General features: G+C 43.8%; 1 protein-coding gene across 1 annotated transcript in view; it reads left to right on the top strand.

The window, feature by feature from the left end:
• Positions 1–8,012: 8,012 nt before the first annotated feature.
• Positions 8,013–21,110, top strand: part of PGM2 (phosphoglucomutase 2) — a 38,470-nt gene continuing 25,372 nt past the window's right edge. Inside the window, exons 1-3 of the mRNA XM_058722873.1 lie at positions 8,013–8,170; positions 13,190–13,357; positions 18,029–18,135. Of these exons, the coding sequence (XP_058578856.1) occupies positions 8,120–8,170; positions 13,190–13,357; positions 18,029–18,135 (326 nt within the window). The 5' untranslated portion in view covers positions 8,013–8,119. The remainder of the gene's footprint in view (positions 8,171–13,189; positions 13,358–18,028; positions 18,136–21,110) is intronic.

The raw sequence follows: 21,110 nt of genomic DNA, 5'->3' as shown, positions 1-21,110 counted from the left end.
TGATTAGTATAGGAAACTTTACAGGTTGAAAATTTTTTTTTTTTTTTTTTTTTACTTCAAAACAGTGGTACCTTAAGGAATTTAAGGTTGGATTATCCACCTTAAATAATGATTTGTCGGTTGTCCTTGCAACATAATTTATCGGAGACCGGTATTTCTTTTAACAGTACGCTCTTGGGACTCCTTTCTAACGCTATCCGTTCAAGAAGTACAAACTAAATTCCACTTTAATGCAGGTAGAATTAACAGACTGAGTTGAGAAGATTGTAGATCAAAATGATTTGGGTAAAAAAGCAAAACACAACGTATCAGCCGGCTTCATTCAGAGCACAGCCATTTACCCAGTGGCTACCCAAACAGAAACTGTGGGTCCTCTGGGTCCTGACTTAAAAAGCGAGACTCAATATTCAGTTGACAAAACAGTAATGTCTCAGAAACACCAGGAATTATGTGGTGCTCAGGAAAAAAAGAAAAAAGAAAACAAAATTTCCCTTCCTAGTAACTCTCTTAAATTCAACACTTTGTAGGGGGATACATTTTTTAGTCTAAGGCTTAGTCCCAAGCTGAGTGTACTAGCATTTTAGTGTTAGTGTTTACAGGGTGTTGAGCTTTTTTTTTTTTTTTTTAATTTTTTAAGGTTTATTTATTTTTGAGAGACAGAGACAGACCATGAGCAGGGGAGGGGCAGAGAGAGAGGGAGACACAGAATCCAAACCAGGCTCCCCTGACAGGGGGCTCAAATTCATGAACCGCAAGATCATGACCTGAGCTGAAGTCGGACACTTAACTGATTGAGCCACCCAGGCGCCCTGAGTTTTTAAACACAAACCTCTTAGAGAGTTTTACCCTCACAGACTCTGACAATGTGGTCAGGGCATCTCTGCATCTGACCAAGGCAGGAACCAAGACATGCAGCAGTTCGGTGACAGCACTTTCCTGAATCTGCTGGCTCATCAATGCCTGGCCAAATAGCCCAATACCTCAGGCCAAAGGACACGGCGATGCTTAACTGGTCACCCAAGTTCTAATGAGAATGAACCACTCTTTCCCTGGGATCTATCTCGTTGTGACAGGTTGGAGGTGAGGGGTAGAGGGCGATGTGCTAGACTGGGCACCACTGAGAAGGAAAAAGAGATGTGAAAATTTTGAAAGCAGAAGCTGGGGTGAGGGAACACAAACCAGGCCTGCTGTTCAATTTCTAGTGATCAGAAGGCCTAGGGGGAATTCACGTGCAAACAATTATTAAAATAAGTAATCAGAGAGGGGCATCTGAGTGGCTCAGTAGTTTAGGCCTCCGACTCTTGATCTCTGCTCAGGTCAGGATCTCGCAGTTCTTGAGATCAAGCCCCTCAAGAGCCAGCCTGCTTGGGATTCTCTCTCTCTCTCTCTCTCTCTCTCTCTCTCTCTCTCTCTCTCTCTCTTTCTGTGCCTCCCCTGCTTGCACTCTCTCTTTCACACTCTCTCTCAAAAATAAATAAACTTATTTAAAAAAAGTAATGAGAGGAACCTAAGCAGTTTCATGAATTTATTTAATGAAAATAGGCATAAATAATAGATATTTAAATCTTTTCACTGAGAAAGACCTTTGACCTCCAGCTGGTCTGCAGAAATAATTGCTCTGTTTAGGTTTATGGCCAGTAATGAGTACACTGATAAAGTCTATTGACGGATTATTATTCATTCTCTCATCAACCTTGAAGTTGGGGCACTAGGGAATAATGACAAGCATTTCATTTTCTTGCTTAAATTCAGAAATGCTGGCTCGTTTTAGAGAAAAGGTTTGTATGGGAGTAACTTGTATTATTATTATAATCCATCTTTTTTCTTACTTCACGAATATAAGGGAACCCAATGACTCATTCTTCAACACATACTTATTGAACATCTATTATGAACCAAACACTGTTCTAAGTGCTGGGGACTCAGACAAAAAAGAATTTAATTATAGCAGAGTAGAGAGACAACATTAAAATCAAATGTATAATATCATGGCAGCTACCGATAAACACTTCGAAGAAAAATAAAGTAGGATAAGAGTGGGGGAGATCCATTTTGGGAGAGGCAACGGTGTGCTGGTAACAGCTCTCACCACTTTCATCAAAGCTGACTACGAAAGTTTTAGGAATTCTGCTGGTCAGATGTTAAAAACAGCTATTATTATAAATTAAATTGTGCAACCTTATAAGTAAAAATACATTATAATAAAAGCAAAGGTAATAAATACTCAACACTCACCATTTATATTTATTTTTCTACTTGTTACTATCATCTATGCTCTTTATTTACATCTATTATATCTGTGTGTTGGAAATTTTCGTCCCAACTCTGTGTTTAGTGATGTCACGGTAGCTTGAAATCAGCCATGGCGGATATAATTACACCATGGAAATGGGCAAATAATACTAACCACGGTTTTTTCCTTTCTTTCTTTCTCTCTTTCTTTCTTTCTTTTTCTTTCTTTTTTTCTTTCTTTCTCTCTTTCTTTCTTTCTTCCTTTCTTTTTCTTTCTTTTTTTCTTTCTTTCTCTCTTTCTCTTTCTTTTTTTCTTTCTTTCTCTCTTTCTCTTTCTTTCTTTCTTTCTTTCTTTTTTTATTTCAGAGAGCCAGTTAAACATTTACCAGCACTTTACAGAGAAGAGTCCTTCCGATAAGGTGATATTTGAGTAGAAGCCCGAATTAAATGTGGGCATTGTCATCAGGATATCTGGGGGAGAATAATACATGGTCAAGTATCAGCACAGAGAACAGCCAGCATGGCTGTTGATTGCAGTCAGTGAGAAATGTGGCAGGAAATCAGGACAGGGACAGATTAAGTAGAACTTTGAAGCCTGTGGTAAAAGATACTTTTTATGATAAGTACAGTATGAGGCCATGGAAGGATTGAAAATAGGAGAGGCACACGTGCTGATGTCTATCACAAAGGAGCATCCTATTGTATGGAGGAGACTAGACCGTTCTATTAAGTGATATGTTCTAAATTTCAAGTGAATGCTGTCTGAGAATTACTCCTTGCTTGCTGCAAATCTCCCAGAACCGTTGATATTTGCGATCATGCTAACATTCAATCACAGGCAACATAGAGCATGTGGAAGTGACTATGAAGGCTCATTCCTATCCACACTCCTTCCTGGGCACACGGGTAGTCTACACATCCCAACACTCTTGCAATTAAGTGGGTTCATATGATGCGTTTTAGCTCATGAAACGTTGAGTTGAAGTGATGTGTCACTACCAGGCAGAAGCATCTAAAAGCCATTGTGTGGCCGCTACACTTTTCTCTTGTCTTCCATGGTAACTGCAGAGGCCACATATTGAGATGAAGGAAACCACAAGATGAAAGCATCCTGATCCCTGAGTGACTGGGTGGCATATACCAGCCACCAACTTACTCTGGACATGTAACATGAACAAGAAAAAAAAAATCATTGTATCTTTGTTTCACAAAGCCCTGAGATTTAGGGATTAACTTATTCCTTCAGCTTGACCTAGCCTATTGTGACTAATACAGAATTTCAAGTTCGCAGTATTTTGAATAATAGCTGACACTTGTTGAATGCTTACCCTATGCAAGGCACTACAGTAAGCATTTTATATGTATTTCCTCATTTAAGACCCACATCCCCCCAGTGAGATGGACACTATTACTGCTTCGTTTTACAAATAAGGAAATTGAGGCCAAGAGAGGTTAAGTGGTTTGCCCAGTATTCCCCAGAGAACCAAGATTCAGCCCTGACTCTGGTGCCTTCCCTTTTCCTACATAAGGAAAGAACACACAGCCTTCCGACTTCATCCATTTCTTTACCCACTTACCAGGCACCTACAGTGGTAGCCTCCTAGTAGGCAAAGATAAATAAAACACCTCTAGGAGCTCACAGTCTAGTGAGGGAGACATTTTGAAGAGCAGATTATAAAGAAGTGAATTTACAGGAAATACAGGTGACAGAGGAAGGTGCTGAGAGACTCCAGTCAGCAAAACCCAGATTGTGCAAAACCCTACAGGACAAACAACCCAGTTTATTCAACAAATAAATTGCAAGGAAATAGAGGCAGAACCTATAGATTAAAAGAGATAACAAAAGACTTACCAACCAATGGCAAGATTATCTGGCTCCGGATTCAAGCAAACTGTTAGCAAACAAACAAAAAGTGAAGGTACTTACTAGATACTTGAAAATTTGAATACTAAGTGCACATTTAATGATATCAAGAAATTTTTAACTTTAAAAAGTTTGGGTGAGATAATGGTTTCGAGGTTATTTTTAATGTGTCCTTACCTTTTAGAGATACATGCTAAAATAGTTATAGATGAAATGATATGATGTCGAGAATATCCTTCAACATATATAGGAGGGGGGAGTGGATAGACAGAACAAGACCGGCCATGGATGATCATTGTTGGCCTGGTGATAGTTACATGGGGGTCAATTTTAGTAAATATTTTAAACTTTCCAAAATAGAAAGTTTTAGAATAACTGTTCCTGGGTTGGGTACAAAGGAACTGTCAGTTTTAGAATCACTGACAAGGTGTTTGGGGAAGTTGGGAAAGCTTCCAAGGAAAACAGGACATCCACGTGTGAAATAGCTCTTAGGCAGCAGAAGAACACGCACAAACAAATCAAATTATTTTAAGCATCATCCAACATTATCAATGCCAGAGATGGTTAATATTTATTTTCCAACCACAGCTGGTTGCTAGCACAAGGAAACAGGTTACCAGAGTTCATGAAACTTCCTTCCATGGACATGTGCAGAAATGAGCTGAGGGAACAGGAGATTAAACAGTGGATTAGAAAGTCAGGAGACTGGGCAGTGAATCGTGGCTCTGTCACTGACCAGCTGCATGTCTTGGAGAAGGATGCTTACATTTTGGGTCTCTGTTCCCTCGTCTGCAAAACAAGGAGGCTCGAACTGTTCCTGCTCCAATTATTTTAACAGATGTTATTTGGGGTCCTGTGTGGGAATCACCTGCCCCAGGTCACAGCAGCATCATTATCAGAACTGAAGAGACTTCCAGTTCGGGCATCTCAGTTACAGGAGACTCTGGGGAAGTCCCTTGCACATAGAGTCCCCTGAAGCAACCATCTGGAAGAGTTCTGGCATAGGAGAGGGAAACAAAGGGCAAGTGAGACTGCCTGGTCTCTGACTCTCTGCGTCCTGAAATTTCTGTCCTAGCATGATTGGAAAGAAGGTTGGTCTGGGGGAGAGAATGAAACAACCCCAAGCAGGGCAATGTGCAGACAACCTGACAGATGGGGACACTCCATCTTCCCATCCATCTTCACTGTCATTTGCCTAAGCTCCAGTCTCTCAGGCCTTTTGGTTCAGGAGAAGGGCTACACTCCCAGGGTCTATCTGAAAAGCATTTTCCAGACTACCTCCTGCAACATTAACCGTGTCCTTCCCTCATGTCTCCACGTGTGTGCAGGGAAGACTCCCAGAGCAGGACAGCCCCCTAATGAGCATCCTTCTGGAATTTCTTTGTTTCCATCCCAACAATTGTATCAGTCTGTAATTATGTAGAAACTGGTACAATTATATGATTAATCTGTCTCTATAAACAGATATCATAAATCCTGGATATTTGTTTTCTTTTTAACGTTTTTTTTTTTTTTTTTTTTTTTGTTATTTATTTTTGGGACAGAGAGAGACAGAGCATGAACGGGGGAGGGGCAGAGAGAGAGGGAGACACAGAATCGGAAACAGGCTCCAGGCTCCGAGCCGTCAGCCCAGAGCCTGACGCGGGGCTCGAACTCACGGACCGCGAGATCGTGACCTGGCTGAAGTCGGACGCTTAACCGACTGCGCCACCCAGGCGCCCCTGTTTTCTTTTTAAAATTGAAATAGAACCTATAGAAAATGTACAATTCATAAGGTCAGCCCAGTGAATTATTACAAAAGGAACACATGTGGGCACCCACTATATGGGTCAATAAAACAGTCCAGACATCCCAGAAGGTACTCTCCTCCTTCTTAAAGTCACCACTTCCCCTGCCATCCATTGATTAATCTTGCCTCCTTTTTAAAGTTTTTAATTATTAAGATTTTTTAAAATTGAGATATGCGGGGCATTTGGGTGGCTCAGTCGGTTGGTCATCCGGCTTCGGCTCAGGTCATAATCTCACTGTCGGTGAGTTTGAGCACCGCGTTGGGCTCAGTGCTGACAGCTCAGAACCAGGAGCTTGCTTCAGATTCTGTGTCTCCCTCTCACTCTGCCTCTCCCCTGCTCACATTCTGTCTCTCTTAAAAGTAAATAAACATTAAAAAAAACTTTCTAAAAAACTTTATAAAAATTGAGATATGTACCATGAGTTTGTGTGCAGTGAAATTTACCTTTTAGAGTATGCAATCCTATGAGTTTTCATAAACAGAGCTGTGTTTATCACAACCTCAATCAAGATACAGAACAGTTCCCTCACCCCCAAATTCCCTTGTATCCTTTGTAGTCAACCCCTCTCCCTATCCCCAGTTCTTGTGACCAACTGATCTTTTTTCTTTCCCTGTAGTTTTACCTATCCTACCATGGCATATACATGGAATGGTCCAGCATTTGGAGGGATGGGGGTGGGGGACGGGTGGGGGGAGGTGGGAGAGAAGGCCTGGCTTCTTTCAACCTAATATTTGCAAGATTTGTTCATAATGTGTATAACAGTTGTTCATTTTCATTGTTGTATGAATCATAATTTAGTTACATTATTGAGTGAACATACCACAGTATTATCCAATGTATTGTTGATGGACATAAAATTGTTTCTAATTTGGGGCTATCAGAGATAATGCTGCTAGAAACGCTCTTGCACATGCCTTTTCATGCTCACTCTATGCATCTTCTTCATGGTTTAGTGATCCCAAAGTAATGAAGATGTACTCCTACCTTAGTTTCTAGAATTTTCATTTTACTTTTCACACTTAGACCTACAACTGACCTGGAATGCGTAGTATTTGTATGTGATATGAAGCAGGGGCTCAAGTTTCTTTTTCCTTTTTGCCACCTAGATATCCAGTTGACCACCACCATTAAATAAATAAATAAATAAATAAATAAATAAATAAATAAATAAAAAGGCCTTTCGCCTTGCTCTACAGTGTCACCTCTGAAATAAGCTGTCTATGTATGTGTAATTTTGTTTCTGGACTCTCCATTCTGTTCCTCCGTCTAGTCATGTTAATCCTCCCACTGTGTTCTTCTTTTTCCAAAATTTTCTCATTTATTTGTGACCCTCAGCATTTCTACATAACTTTTATGCTCCTATCTGAGTTTACTCATCCTTGATCCCAGCACTGACAAGGTGCCTGCGCACACTAGGAACTCATTGAATAGCTGTTGCGTGAATGGAGGTGACCTCGGGAACTTTCAGGATGATGATAAAAACTTTCTCGCAGGGGCGCCTGGGTGGCGCAGTCGGTTAAGCGTCCGACTTCAGCCAGGTCACGATCTCGCGGTCCATGAGTTCGAGCCCCGCGTCAGGCTCTGGGCTGATGGCTCGGAGCCTGGAGCCTGTTTCCGATTCTGTGTCTCCCTCTCTCTCTGCCCCTCCCCCGTTCATGCTCTGTCTCTCTCTGTCCCAAAAATAAATAAAAAAACGTTGAAAAAAAAAAAAAACTTTCTCGCAAGCCTGGTCTCAGCAAAGCCCTCCCCACCCCCACTACCCCGGGCACCCCTCTCCCCCCCACCCTCCACTACGCTGGCCCCCCCTCCCACACTACCCCCTCATCCGGCCCAGCTCCTCCTCCCCCACCCTCTCCCCACTCCCCGTCCACGCGGAGGCACTCGGCTAAACTGCTAAGAGACTGAGCTCATCACTTTCCTCCAAAACACACCCTTCCCAGCAGCGCGTTCTCCCAGCCCCGCCTCCGCCTCTCCCGGCCCCTCCTCCGCTTCTCTCGGCCCCGCCTTGGCCTCTCCCGGCCCCGCCTCCGCCTGGCCTGGCCCCTCCTCCGCCTCTCCCGGCCCCGCCTCCGTCTCTCCTGGCCCCGCCTCCGCCTCTCTCCGCCCCGCCTCCGCGTCTCTCGGCCCCGCCTGGGCCTCTCCCAGACAGGCCGGAAGGGCAGTCCTTCCCCACTGGACTGCTGGCAGCGCCTGGAAGGCAGCGGCGGCGGCTCCAGGAGGCTGCGGTCTCGGCATGGACACCCGGCTGGACCAGGAGACTGCGCGGTGGCTGCGATGGGACAAGGTGAGGGACGACAGGGTGTGGGAGCGTCGGATGGAGAAGTGGGGTTCCTCTGCACGCCCCAGGAGCCCCCACCTTTCCTGCGGGGAGTGCGGGTGCCTGAGCTTCCTTCCCTCCGGCCGCTCGCAGCTGCAGGGCCCACGGCCGGTGGAGAAATGGAGGTGGAGTACCGAATTATGAATATGCAGATTACGATCTGCTACGACCTGTCATAGGGAGACACCCCCTTGAGGCCACAGCTCGCTCCCTCAGCTGCCGGGCTTCCTCCTTGAGGAAGTGGAACCCACCGGGGCATATTGATGCAAGGCGCGGTTGCAATACATCCACACGAAGTAGAGCCACTCACTGGTTGTATTACTTAACAGATTCAAGGAAAGGGGGGCGGTATGCAGAGAGCCGGGGCGAGGTCAGTCCTCCGTCCCAGGTCTGACGTCCCGGGGAGCCGGAGAGAGGGCAGGGTAGCAAGCACCCAGTATAAGGTGGTTAGGGCGGCGGTCACTAACTTTTCCCCGGGCTGAACTCTAAGTGGTTATTTAAAAGATGCCCCGGGAAAAGCAAAGGAAAACTTGGGGCGGAAATCCCTCTGGGTGTGAGCAGGGTTATAAAGTAAAATGATTTGGCAGCAACTCAGAAAGACTAAGTTGTTTTTCTCATCAAATGCGGGAAGACGGAAGAGGAGGAAGCTGGGGTGGCCAGGCCTCCTTGTGTTTGGCCTGCACGTGGCAAAGCCGGGGCAAGCCCGGAAAAGTTGTCCCGGGACAAAGCCAGCCCTCTGGCCGTCTGGGGCTCCAAGTTCGGGAGAGGGAGAGCGAGCCGGAGCTGATCTGAACCCGGCGGGGCTCTGGGGCCGCGTCCAATTGGGGCGTGCCCGCGTGCCCGCGTCACTCGGACCGCTGGCTCGTCCTTTAGTAGTACGCTGTGCATCCCCAGAGACCCAGAATCGTTCCGTCCAGCCTATTCCTTTTGCTCCAGGGAACTTTGCAGGGACCAGTATTCCTATCCACCTCTCCCAGGTGCTTGGTTGAGAACGTGCGTGCTCCTGATTGGGCCCGCCTGGCTTTAGGCGTTTTCTTCTGGTCTCCGACTTTGTTGGAATGACAGAAGGGAACTCCTTGAGCACAGCACCGCTAGCTTTTCTCCTGTTCACTCTCTTAGGTGCAGGAGCAAAGAGACCCCGCAGCAGACAGCACCTCCTCCCTTCTTTAACTCTCCTACTTGCCCCTTGGGGCAGGCTGTTTGTTTTCCCGGGAATGTTCCTTCCTCTTCTGCTGAATTTGTTTCTCAAGCTGTTACTCCTGTTTCTGGCCTGAACTTACATGTGATTTATGTAGAGCGGCCTTCCCTGGCAACCAGTGATAAATTATGTCTCCCTAATTCGTCTGCATTGCTCAAAGCAAAACAAAAACCAAACCAAAAAAAAAAAAAAAAACCCACAAAAACTTGTTTGTAAGTGTATTTGTTTAATGTCTGGCCCACCAGGGCTGACTTCGAAGGCAGGACATGTGTTGGGTGGCACGACCCTGTTCTAGGAGGGTCCAGCACTTGGTACGATCCTCTGCTGTCCTGTTTTGAAATTCACTTGTTGAACAAGGAGTCCCGCATTTTCATTTTGCACTGGGCCCAGACAAATTATACAGTTGTGCCTGTCCACTCCTCCACTAACTTACATGGGTTTTAGAGCCTGACACAGGGCACTGGTCTTAGCAGACACCTAAAATACTCGTAGGGTGAAAGAAGGCAGATTGTAAGCTCTGTCAGCAGGGGCCAGGCCTTCCTCCTTCCCCGGGGCCCCTGTACTTGAAATGTGAGCACATCCCGCCCAGGATGCTATTGGCAACTCCTTGGGTGGCTTTTCTTTTCCTGGAAAGACAGCCTGGTAATTCTTTAGGGAGGGGAAAATGTTTCCATTTGTGATAACTTCGTAACTTGAGGTGGGTAGAATCCTTTTAAAGTCATAATTGATCATGTGTTTTAAACCCATGAAACATTCTCTTTGAAGAAGTCAAAACCTAACTTCTGCAAGATCTTGTATCCGTATATGGAGAGAGAGTACTTCCCTGGGTAGAGGCAAAGGGGATGTTATCCTTTTTAGTTTTTAATTTCTATGGCTCCTCTTGCTTGTTTTTTCCTGTCTCAGTGTCGTCCTTGGTTTGAGACAGACACCGGGTGGGGAACATCCTGCCCACCAAAGGCACTGCAAGCCCTCTGGTCTGATTCCCCCACGTTGTATAGCTGACCCTGTCCACTCCCTCCCTCACTGGTGCAGAGGGCCTGACACAGCACACTGCACAAGGCAGGCACCCTCTGCATTTCCACTGTGCTTTCATCCCCTGTGTCTCAGCTGTCAGCTTTAGTCACACTCAGGGCCGGCTCTGATCTCTGCCGCCCTCTTGACTTTGTATTCTTCTCTCTCTGCCTCCTTTGGTTTCTCTCAGGCTATTAGGTCTTTTATGGCTATCAAAGGCCAGGTGGCATTTTCCAAATCTACCCTGTACACAGGGGAATCACTGGATATTGGGTGTGACCTTAAAGTCTGTGTTTTCTCATTCACTCAGCAAATATTTATTGAACCTCTTTAATGTGCCAGATCTGAGCCCTTCCTTGAGGGCACCTGACAATCTGATTGCTCAGATGGTGCTCTAGGATCACCAGCTATCGCTCTTAATCCAAAAGGTGGGGTTTTACTTGATCCTAATCAAGGTAGAACAATATGGTAATGTGGGCTCCATTCCAGAAAGCAAAGGTTTTATTGCAATAGCATTTCAAATTTTAATGGCGTGGCATATCTTGGCTGCATGTTCATTTAGCTGGATCGTGACTGTAAGATAAAGTGCTTACTCTCTTGTTCCTCTGAAGTCTTACTTTAAAAGCCTGATGTGGAATTAATGTGATTTTCATTTTCCTCCATTCTTAATATTTTCTGCAACTCTTGTACAAAGAAAATAGGGCAATGTAAAATGAACTTAAATGGTTCCTATGAGCATCTATTTGAAACAGTTCATGTAATAGAAAAGGCACTAGGTCAATGTTCAAGCAAGTCACTTAACCTCTGAGGATCCCCATCGACGAATTGGGCTTTTTGTTATGTGTCTCTTGCACCCACTGCATGCGTCACATTTGAGAGAATTGTACGAATTATGACATGACAATAGGAAGTTTTTTTTTAAGTTTATTTATTTATTTGAAAGAGAAAAAGCTTGAGCGGGGGAGGGGCAGAGAGAGAGGGAGAGAGGCAGAGTCCCAAGCAGGCCCTTCATCGCGGGGCTCCAACCCAGGAGTCATGAGATCATGACCTGAGCTGAAGTCGGACGCTTAACTGACTGAGCCACCCAGGTGCTCTAGTAAGGTTTTGATTTAAATTGTATAATCTCACAACTCTGTGGGAAAATTTGAAGATATTAGGGAAGAAAATGAACTAAATGCCAAGCAGAGAAAAATGTTTTACATTAATTTGATGTAAAGTACCTCCAAACCACCTTGTAAAGGAGGTTCTAGACTGTTCCCATTTTACAGATGAGGAAACTGAGAATTCAAGAAGCTAAGTAGGCTACCCAAGTACACAGAGTTGGTATGTGATGATGTGACTGGCATTCCATTCTGGGTGTTAGATCACAAAACCATGTGTTCATTCCATTTCTCCAAAAGCACTTGCCTTGATGGGCAAAAAAAATAACATAAAGGAGAAAACGGGGCTCCTGGGTAGCTCAGTCAGTTAAGCGTCTGGCTTCCGCTCAGGTCATGATCTCACAGTTTGTGAGTTTGAACCCTGCATCAGGCTCTGTGCTGACAGAGCGGAGCCTGGAGCCTGCTTCGGATTCTGTGTCTCTGCCCCCTCCTGCACCCCTGCTCATACTCTTTCTCTCTCTCTCAAAAATAAATAAACATTAAAAGAATTTAAAAAAAAAAAAAGGAGAAAACTATTTTCTTATACTCACAACACTTCCGACCCCAAATGTGTGGTTTTTCCACAGCAAGTTAATTTCCAACTCTCCATGGATACCAACTGGGCATCCTACAATGTAACTCAATTCCGACACTAACTACCCAGAGTCAGCACAGACCTCCCTCTCCGAGCTTAGGGGCGCCGTCCCACAAAACTACCCCCACTTCAGATGTCAGTCCAAAGCCCCAGGTTGTCACCTGGCCAACCAGTGATAAATCGGGTTCCCGAGACCCCCTCCTCGGGTTTGATAATTTACCAGAACCACTCACAGCCCTCAGGAAAGCACTTTACTTACTATTACCAGTTCTATTATAAAGGATACAACTCCGGAACAGCCAAATGAGAAAGCTGCATAGGGTAGGGTGTGGGGGAAGGGCTGCAGAGCTTCCACGCCCTCTCCAGGGATGCTGCCCTCCCAGCACCCCAAGTGTGCAGCAGCCTAGAAGGCCTCAGAATCCAGTTGCTGAGAGTTTTTGTGGAGGTTCTGTTAACCTAGGCGTAATCGAATCATTGGCCACTGGTGAGTGGACTCAATCTCTGAGCCCACCAATCCCAAGCTGGTTCCCCTGGCAACCAGCCCCACCCTCAGGAGTCACTCTATTAGCATAAACTCCCGGTGTGGTTTGTAGGGGCTTATTGTGAATAACAAAAAATACTCTCACCCCTGCCTCTCAGGAAATGCCAAGGGTTCTAGAAGCTCTGTTCTAGGAGCCAGGGACAAAACCAAAATAGTATTTCTTATCATATCACAGTATCACACATTATAATTTTTAAAAAATTGAGTCATGGTGTTGTACACCTGAAACTAATGAAACATTGTGTTTAACAATAAAAAAAAAACTTACTCATATTTCAAATTGCAAAACTGAGAAGCCATATATATATGGCTCTTCAAATATATATATGTATGTGTATATATTTATATGTATACATATTTATATATATATATGTATCTTTTCAGATATATACATTATTCCTCTATAGGTTCAATCATTGTGGGTTTTTTTTAATATATATTTCAGATTTTTTATTCTGCTATTCAGCTGGCTGTGTCTGTTGTATACATTTCTGTTTTGCAGAATCCTTTAACTTTGGAGTCAGTGAAACAACTAATTGCAGATGGGAATAAAGAAGAACTAGAAAAATGCTTTGGAGCCCGAATGGAGTTCGGGACAGCTGGCCTTCGAGCCCCAATGGGAGCAGGAATTTCTCGTATGAATGGCTTGACCATCATCCAGACTACACAGGTACCACATTTTCATATTTCTTGGTCATTCTTAACACATCCCCAGCATTAAAAGATAAAACTGAGGCATGTTAAACATTTTAAGAGTTGGTTTCTGTTTGAATTGGTCAGTGCCAAACCGGAAGTAGTTAGCATCCCACTGGCAGGGGCTGGAAGAAAGACTTACATAGGAGAGGAAGAGGCAAGGCAAGGAAATTCGAGGATTGGGAGTGGTTGCCTTATTTGGGAATGTCTTGCAGGCAGTTTGTGATTAGCTGTCCTTAGGTTTTAATTTCTTAACCTTTAGGCATTTACAGGCTTGGCCTTTGGTTTGCTTCTATAGACTACTAAGGCATTAAGCCTCCTCAGTCTAATGGCCTTGATGTCTAGTTAATATAACCCCAGGCTCCTTTTGCATTTGAGGGACCTAATTTGTTTTAATTATGGCCGGGTCTTGTGGGTTTGCCAAGGCACAGGGACATTTACTCAGTAAAGTAAGGCTTGTGCAGTTGGTTAAAGGGGTAACTTGTTTCAAAATTCATACAAAACTCATACAAATTCAAAATTCATACAAAATTCATACAGCCTAGGTGGCTCAGTCGGTTGAGTGTCTGGCTTTGGCTCAGGTCGTGATCTCACGGTTCATAAATTCGAGCCCAGCATCGAGCTCATTGCTGTCAGAGCAGAGCCCGCTTCCCTATCCTCTATCCCCTCTGTCTTTGCCTTCTCCCCGCTTGCGCTTTTTCTCTGTCAAAAATAAATAAAAACATTAAAAAAATTCATACAGCCTTCCTTTCTTCCTTTCATTCAGCAGAGATTTATTGAATGCCTACTCTGTGCCATGCTTTGGAGATATAACAGTGTGACTCAAACAGACAGATTCCCTCGTGGAACTTTCATTCCAGTGCAAATCCACCTGCTAAACTGATGACTTTTATGGTTTTGTAATTTTTGCAATGGTGGAGCAGGTGCAAGCATTGAAAAACGTTTCTAACTACCAGAATACCTGGGAGCTGATTCTATTTCATTTTAATTTGTAGTATAGGTGGAAATTACTGCTGAGTTCCTTTGCCTTCATTTGTGAATTTTACTGTCAGAGTCTACACCCAACTGCTAGGAATAGACATGAATCCTTTGATGAAACAGAAGAGCTCCCATGGAGTACCCAGAGTTTTGTTTATGAGGGAAATGAAGAACAGATTATTCTCTTTCTTCAACTACATATGCTTGTTTAAAAATGAAGGTGGCTTTGGGGCACCTGGGTGCCTCAGTCGGTTAAGTGCCCGACTCTTGATTTCAGCTCAGGTCATGATCTCACAGTTTGGTTTGTGAGATCAAGCCCTGTGTCGGCCTGTGCACTGACAACGTGTAGCCTGCTTGGGATTCTCTCTCTCCCTTTTCCTCTGCCCTTCCCCCACTTGTACTTGTGCACTCATGCACGTTCTCTCTCTCTCTCAAAAAAAAAAAAAAGAGAGAGAGAGAAAATGTAGGTGACTTTAACTCTGAAAGGTAAAAAGGCTAGAAAAAATGGCTAATGATTACGTGTACCTTACAGGTATCTCCCAGCATAAAAGGCAGACTTGAGCATGTTCTAGTGAAACCCAAATAAGGAAGTCTTGTGTAAGGGTATGGACTTATGCCATGGGAACCCTGGCTACAAATTTCTGTAAGCCATAGGGCTCCCTGAGATCTTCTTGGAGGGAAGGCTTAGAATGGAGCGAGCCTGGGAATCCTGTTCTAGTTTATGGTTTGCATGGGATCGTGCCGCTTGGGAAAGTCACCCTCTGCTCTAGGTACCAGGGCTGTATAACTAATCGCCCAAAACATAGCGGTTTTGAACAACAACCACATTTATTTTGCTCACACATCTATAATGTCGGGACAGCTCATCTCTGCTGGACCTGGCATCCCTTGAGCCAGCTTAGAGACTGGAATCACCTGAGAGCTCATTCAAGCACACGTGTGCAGTTACTGCTGACTTTTGGCTGAGAGCTAAGCTGGGGCTGGAACGTTCTGTGTGCCCCGGGCTTCCTTACAGTATGGCTTGGAGAGCAGCCAGTGACAGCATCCAGAGAGAGTGTGCACAGGTGGAAACCCTATTGATTTTTATGACCTAGCCTTGAAAGTCACACAAATTCACTCCCATCATGCTCTGTTTGTTAGAACGACTCAAGGCTGTTCCTGTTCAAGGAGAGGGCACATAGATACCCACCTCTCAATGGAGGAATGTCACTGTCCCATTAGAGGAGCACAGGGAATGGGATGTATGCATATGGCTATCTTTGGAAAGTCCAATTGGTTACGTCTCCATTCGGCTTAATTGCTGGGGGATTCTAAGGGATTCAAGATGAACTCGGAGCCTTTTCTTCTACATTCATCTACATCTAGTTTCTGAGTATGATGAAATCTATCCTCAGAAAGGCCTTAGGCCCTGTCTCACACATCGTCTCCCCTAGGGGAATTGGCCCCTTCTGAGAGGAGACCTTGTGATTGTTAAGAATCCCACAAAACTGAAATGAGGAGACCCTTTAAAGGTCCACTGATTCAACCAGCCACCCCCTGTGATAATTTCTTCTACAGTCCCCACCACTTTGACCTGATTATCCAGCCTACTCTGGAACATTTATAATGGGAGACAAGGATGTTTAAATGTACGACAGTTTTATGACATCAGCAGGTACATTTTTAAAGTCTTAGGAGTGGTTTCAAAATCAGAGAAAGAGGATTCCCAGGACAAACCACTCATAGTTTGAGATTTTGAAAGTGTACAGCATTCCTTTATTATGTCCCTTGATAACATTTCAATTCTGAAAACCTCCCTGATCCCACACTGAGTCCTCTCTAGAATAAACTTTCCCTCTTCCCTTAGCCATTTTCTCGAATCCTTAGTCTCAGCTGGCCCCAGTGTTTTTTGTTTTTTGTTTTTTAAATATTTGTTTATTTTGGGGAGAGTGCAAGCGGGGGAGGGGCAAGGAGAGGAAGACAGAGGATCCAAAGTGGGTTCTGCACTGATAGACTGACAGCATCGAGCCCAATGTGGGGCTTCAACTCATGAACCCAGGAGATCGTGACCAGAGCTGAAGTCAGACACTCACCTGACTGAGTCACCCAGGTGCCCCAGCCTCAGAGTTTTTTTAAAGAAGTTTGGTGCTGTGAAGTTTCTGGGCTTACACTGAGTGCTTTTTGTGCCCTTAAACACTGGGGCCATAGGACAGGGGTTGAGTGGGGCTGGGGAGAGGGTGCTGTCGCTGATGGAAGCCTTAGAAGCATCTGAGTACCTTCTGGAAAACCCACAAAACCAACGCACATGTGTCTTTATTTCCTATATCACTCAAACTCAGAAGATCAGCCCAACACAATATTTTGGGGGAAAACTGAAGGCATTCTCAACTGGTACTGCTCTGGCCACAAAACTGTGAAGTATCTCCCCTACCAAAAATAAGTTATATTTATTTTTAAAAGACTTCCTTCAAGGGAGGGGACCAAAAAAAAAAGACTTCCTGCAGTCGAAGTGAAATAAGTAATATTCTTACCCAGTCAGCCAGAGTTCTATTTGTTCTGTAATAAAACCTTTTTTGTCCAGTGATATAAACCTATTGAGTTCAAAGTTCACTGTTTTCTAATCTTTCATATTTCAGATCGATGTGAGGTTATTGCACACACTGAGATACAGGAATTGCATGTTCCATTAATTGTAGGCAGATGATAATAGCCCAAACTCTGCACAATTTTTATGTGTATAATTGGCTATGCCATGCAATTAGACTGATAAAAGTTTGGCTTGCTAGAAAACAAGATCACGGGGCGCCTGGGTGGCGCAGTCGGTTAAGCGTCCGACTTCAGCCAGGTCACGATCTCGCGGTCCGTGAGTTCGAGCCCCGCGTCAGGCTCTGGGCTGATGGCTCGGAGCCTGGAGCCTGTTTCCGATTCTGTGTCTCCCTCTCTCTCTGCCCCTCCCCCGTTCATGCTCTGTCTCTCTCTGTCCCAAAAATAAATAAAAAACGTTGAAAAAAAAAAATTAAAAAAAAAAAAAAAGAAAACAAGATCACAAGTAGAACAGGTTTAGACCAGATGATTGCCAAAAGCTTATAAAGCATATTAAGTTTCTTTGACCTTCTGATGTTACCGAGTAGGCTGAAATGTCTGAAACACCTCCCTGTCCCCAGACATTTTAGAACTAGTGTAAAGGGAGGAATATAGACTTTAAAGGAAAATAATAAAAATAATGTTCATAACAGCAAACACATAGTGCTTACTTGGTGTTGGATTGTCAGCACTTAGCATATTAATTCAATCCTTAAAACAGCCCTTTGGGGTAGGTACTGTTGTTTTCGTAGAAAACAGAACAGGAAACTGAGGCACCAAGCGATTAAGGGATTTGTCATTTGCTCATAGGTGGCAGAGTGGAGTATGAAGCCCACGGATGCTGTGTGTTTTGAACCCCTGCACTATACTGCCTGCAACCAGACCCAGGCAGAAATCCAGGCTCTGCTATTCATGTGTCCGGCAAGCCTCCCTGAGCCTTAACTTTCCCATCCATAAAATGGGATTCCTTGGCAAAACTGATCTGGGGGTTACCGATAATAGATACTAAGTATCTAGTACAGTACCTGATACGTGTAGTTAGACAATAACTGAAGCTGTTAGTTTCTTATTGTTCAGTGTGTTTCATTATCCGTGGGATATTTTTTAGGGATTTTGCAGATACCTGGAAAAACAATTCAGTGACCTGAAGCAAAGAGGTGTTGTGATTAGCTTCGATGCACGAGCTCATCCACCAAGTGGAGGCAACAGCAGAAGGTATTTAAAGATATTGAAGAAGCCTTTTTTGGTAGTGTATTTGGTGGGTTTGTTTTTAATCACTTTACATTCATTTGTCAGCTACATGGCTTAACTATAAAAAGGAGTCCATTCTGCCTTGCAACTTTAAGAATTCTGCTTTTTCATTTAAGGGAATGAGATTATTTAGACAATTTAGAAGTTAATATGTATCTAAATGAAAGACATTTTTTTAAACGGGCAACATTATTTCTCCCTCTTGCTTTCTTCCTCTTATGTCATTTTTTTCCTCCACTATTCATAAGCCGCAGGAGCTTCTTCCCATTCTTGAACACCTGCTTTAAGCTGCATTCTTTTTTTTTTTTTTTTTAATTTTTTTTTTTTTGGGACAGAGAGAGACAGAGCATGAACGGGGGAGGGGCAGAGAGAGAGGGAGACACAGAATCGGAAACAGGCTCCAGGCTCCGAGCCATCAGCCCAGAGCCCGACGCGGGGCTCGAACCCACGGACCGCGAGATCTGACCTGGCTGAAGTCGGACGCTTAACCGACTGCGCCACCCAGGTGCCCCAAGCTGCATTCTTATATTGTTTCCAAACCACTGAGACCCTCTTGTAACCAAAGGCAGACGATGACGGTGATGAGGGGAATAGCAATTATTTGAGTGCTGAATATGAACTAGGCCCTCAGGTGTTTACTCATTTCATTGTCACAACAGCCTATAAAGTGTACTTTTATCTCTGTGCTCTGAGATCATGACGTGAGAGAAGGAGCCACAATTTCAGCGTAACAAAGCTGACACCAGCGGTCAGCAAACTTTACTTCTAAAAGGTCAGTAGTAAACGTTTTACACACCGTAGACTGTACAGTCTGTCACAACTACTCGACTCTGGCGTGGAGCACAAGCACAGGCATAGGTTATACATGCTGAGTGGGCATGGTGGTGTTCCAATAAAACTTTATTTACAAAATGGGCTGTAGATTGCCAACCGCTGCTCTCGACTCCCTTTTTTACTTGAACACTTCCCCTATTATGATGAATTTTTTTGTCACTCCAGAGTAAGAGTATTAGTAGTTTCTGAGGTTAGAAGAACATACAAATATTTAATATTGATGAAAAGTCTCCATAACTTTAGATAGTGCAGGATGAGTTCATAGAGTCCTAATCTTTGTCCATCAGGAGTTTCTAATCTAAGAGAGAAGCATTGACAGGAACCAATGTGCAGCTTTGAGGAGGGGAACATAGCCAGGGCATAAGATTAGATGACACCAGCCACCAGACTGAACTCAGAATGACATAAGATTTTTGCTTTTAAGCTGCAGGCTCAAAAATGTGTTTTTTGTCAACAAAGCAAGAGAGAAACTGTAGCCCTGTATTTGTAAGAGAGTGATGTAGTATCAGCCAGAATATCAGTTTGTCAGTTTTCACTTCGTGAATTTACAGTTAGAATTAGGGCATAAGCATGCGCTTTCCTGGTCCCAGGGGCAGGTCACATCCTCCAGCCAGAGCGCACCCAGTGCACATATGTGGCCAACGGTGCCTGGTTAGCTTCTGAAATTGCTTCATTTTAGGCTGACTATCCTGCTTCTGGTTGATAATCCTTCAAACATGTTCACGTTATCAGTGAAGTTACAGATATCTCTTGCTCTGGCCTTGGAGCCATATCATTTCCTTGAAGTGACTGCCATATGAGTTTATGGTTCACGTCTCAGTGTTTGATGGGATGGAGTGGAGCTCAGGGTCGCTCTCGATCACCTACAACATGCAAGATGTTTAGAACTTGTAGCATAAATGTTAAACCAATACCTGGTAAAACCTTCATGATGAGTAAATGGAAACTTCTTAAAGAGCTAGAAATGATTGGTCTCAGAATTTTATGTAAGAAACTGTTTATTTATTCTTTAATCTTCCAATTTTAAATATCTGGTGGGAAACATAAACAGTAGCTGTCAAGCATATGCAGAGAACACATTGGATCTCTCTTGTGCAGATCTGTAACTTAGTTTGTATATGTAACGTATATGCTGAGTGTCTCCCTTGCTCCTTTTAAGTCAGCGCCTTTAAAAGCAGCCAGAACACATGATAAACATGTCAAGTCACTTCAATTCTAATAAATGAAGTTTAGACTTAATTCAGATTTTTATTAATATTGTTTTCGCTGAGTTTTATTTTTTATGAGTCTCCTTGTATGGAGCCTTTATTTTTTTTCTAACTGTCAGAATCATTTTTGTGTTTCTGTGGATCCTAAGAATTTTAACACTTGAGTTGTTAAAGCACAGAGATCTCTTTGTGCCCACCCAGCTCCAAGAAGAGTGTTGGATAAGGCTGGTCCTCAAGAAATACTTGGGGAGAGAATGAATATATATCTGGTTGCTTAATCCTGTAACGGTATAATGTAGTTCATTGGAAGAAAACTGCTCAGTTATTGTGATAAAATATTTCACCGCAAGCTGGAAGAAAGATTCAATGCCCAGTTCTGTGTCCTGCCCTAAGCTAGCCACCATGGAAGATGAGAAAAATGTCAGTGTCAAAGATTTAAATCTTCTTTTACCCTCTTGCACTGTTGGTGGGAATGCAAACTGGTTCAGGCACTCAGGAAAACAGTGTGGAGGTTCCTCAAAAAGTTAAAAATAGTACTACCCTGTGATCCAGCAATAGCACTGCTAGGAATTTACCCAAGGGATACAGGAGTGCTGATGCATAGGGGCACTTGTACCCCAATGTTTACAGCAGCACTTTCAACAACAGCCAAATAATGGAAAGAGCCTAAATGTCCATCAACTGACGAATGGATAAAGAAGATGTGGTTCATATATACAATGGAATACTATTTGGCAATGAGAAAGAATGAAATCCTGCCATTTGCAGCAATGTGGTTGGAACTGGAGGCTATTATGCTAAGTGAAATAAGGCAGTCAAAGAAAGACAGATATCTTATGTTTTCACTCATATGTGGAATTTGAGAAACTTAACAGAAGACCACGGGGGAAGGGAAGG

The sequence above is a fragment of the Neofelis nebulosa genome, chromosome 3 (assembly GCF_028018385.1).
Source record: "Neofelis nebulosa isolate mNeoNeb1 chromosome 3, mNeoNeb1.pri, whole genome shotgun sequence".
Lineage (NCBI taxonomy): Eukaryota > Metazoa > Chordata > Mammalia > Carnivora > Felidae > Neofelis > Neofelis nebulosa.
The sequence above is the reverse complement of the archived record's forward strand: the minus strand, read 5'-3'. Positions and strand labels throughout refer to the sequence as shown.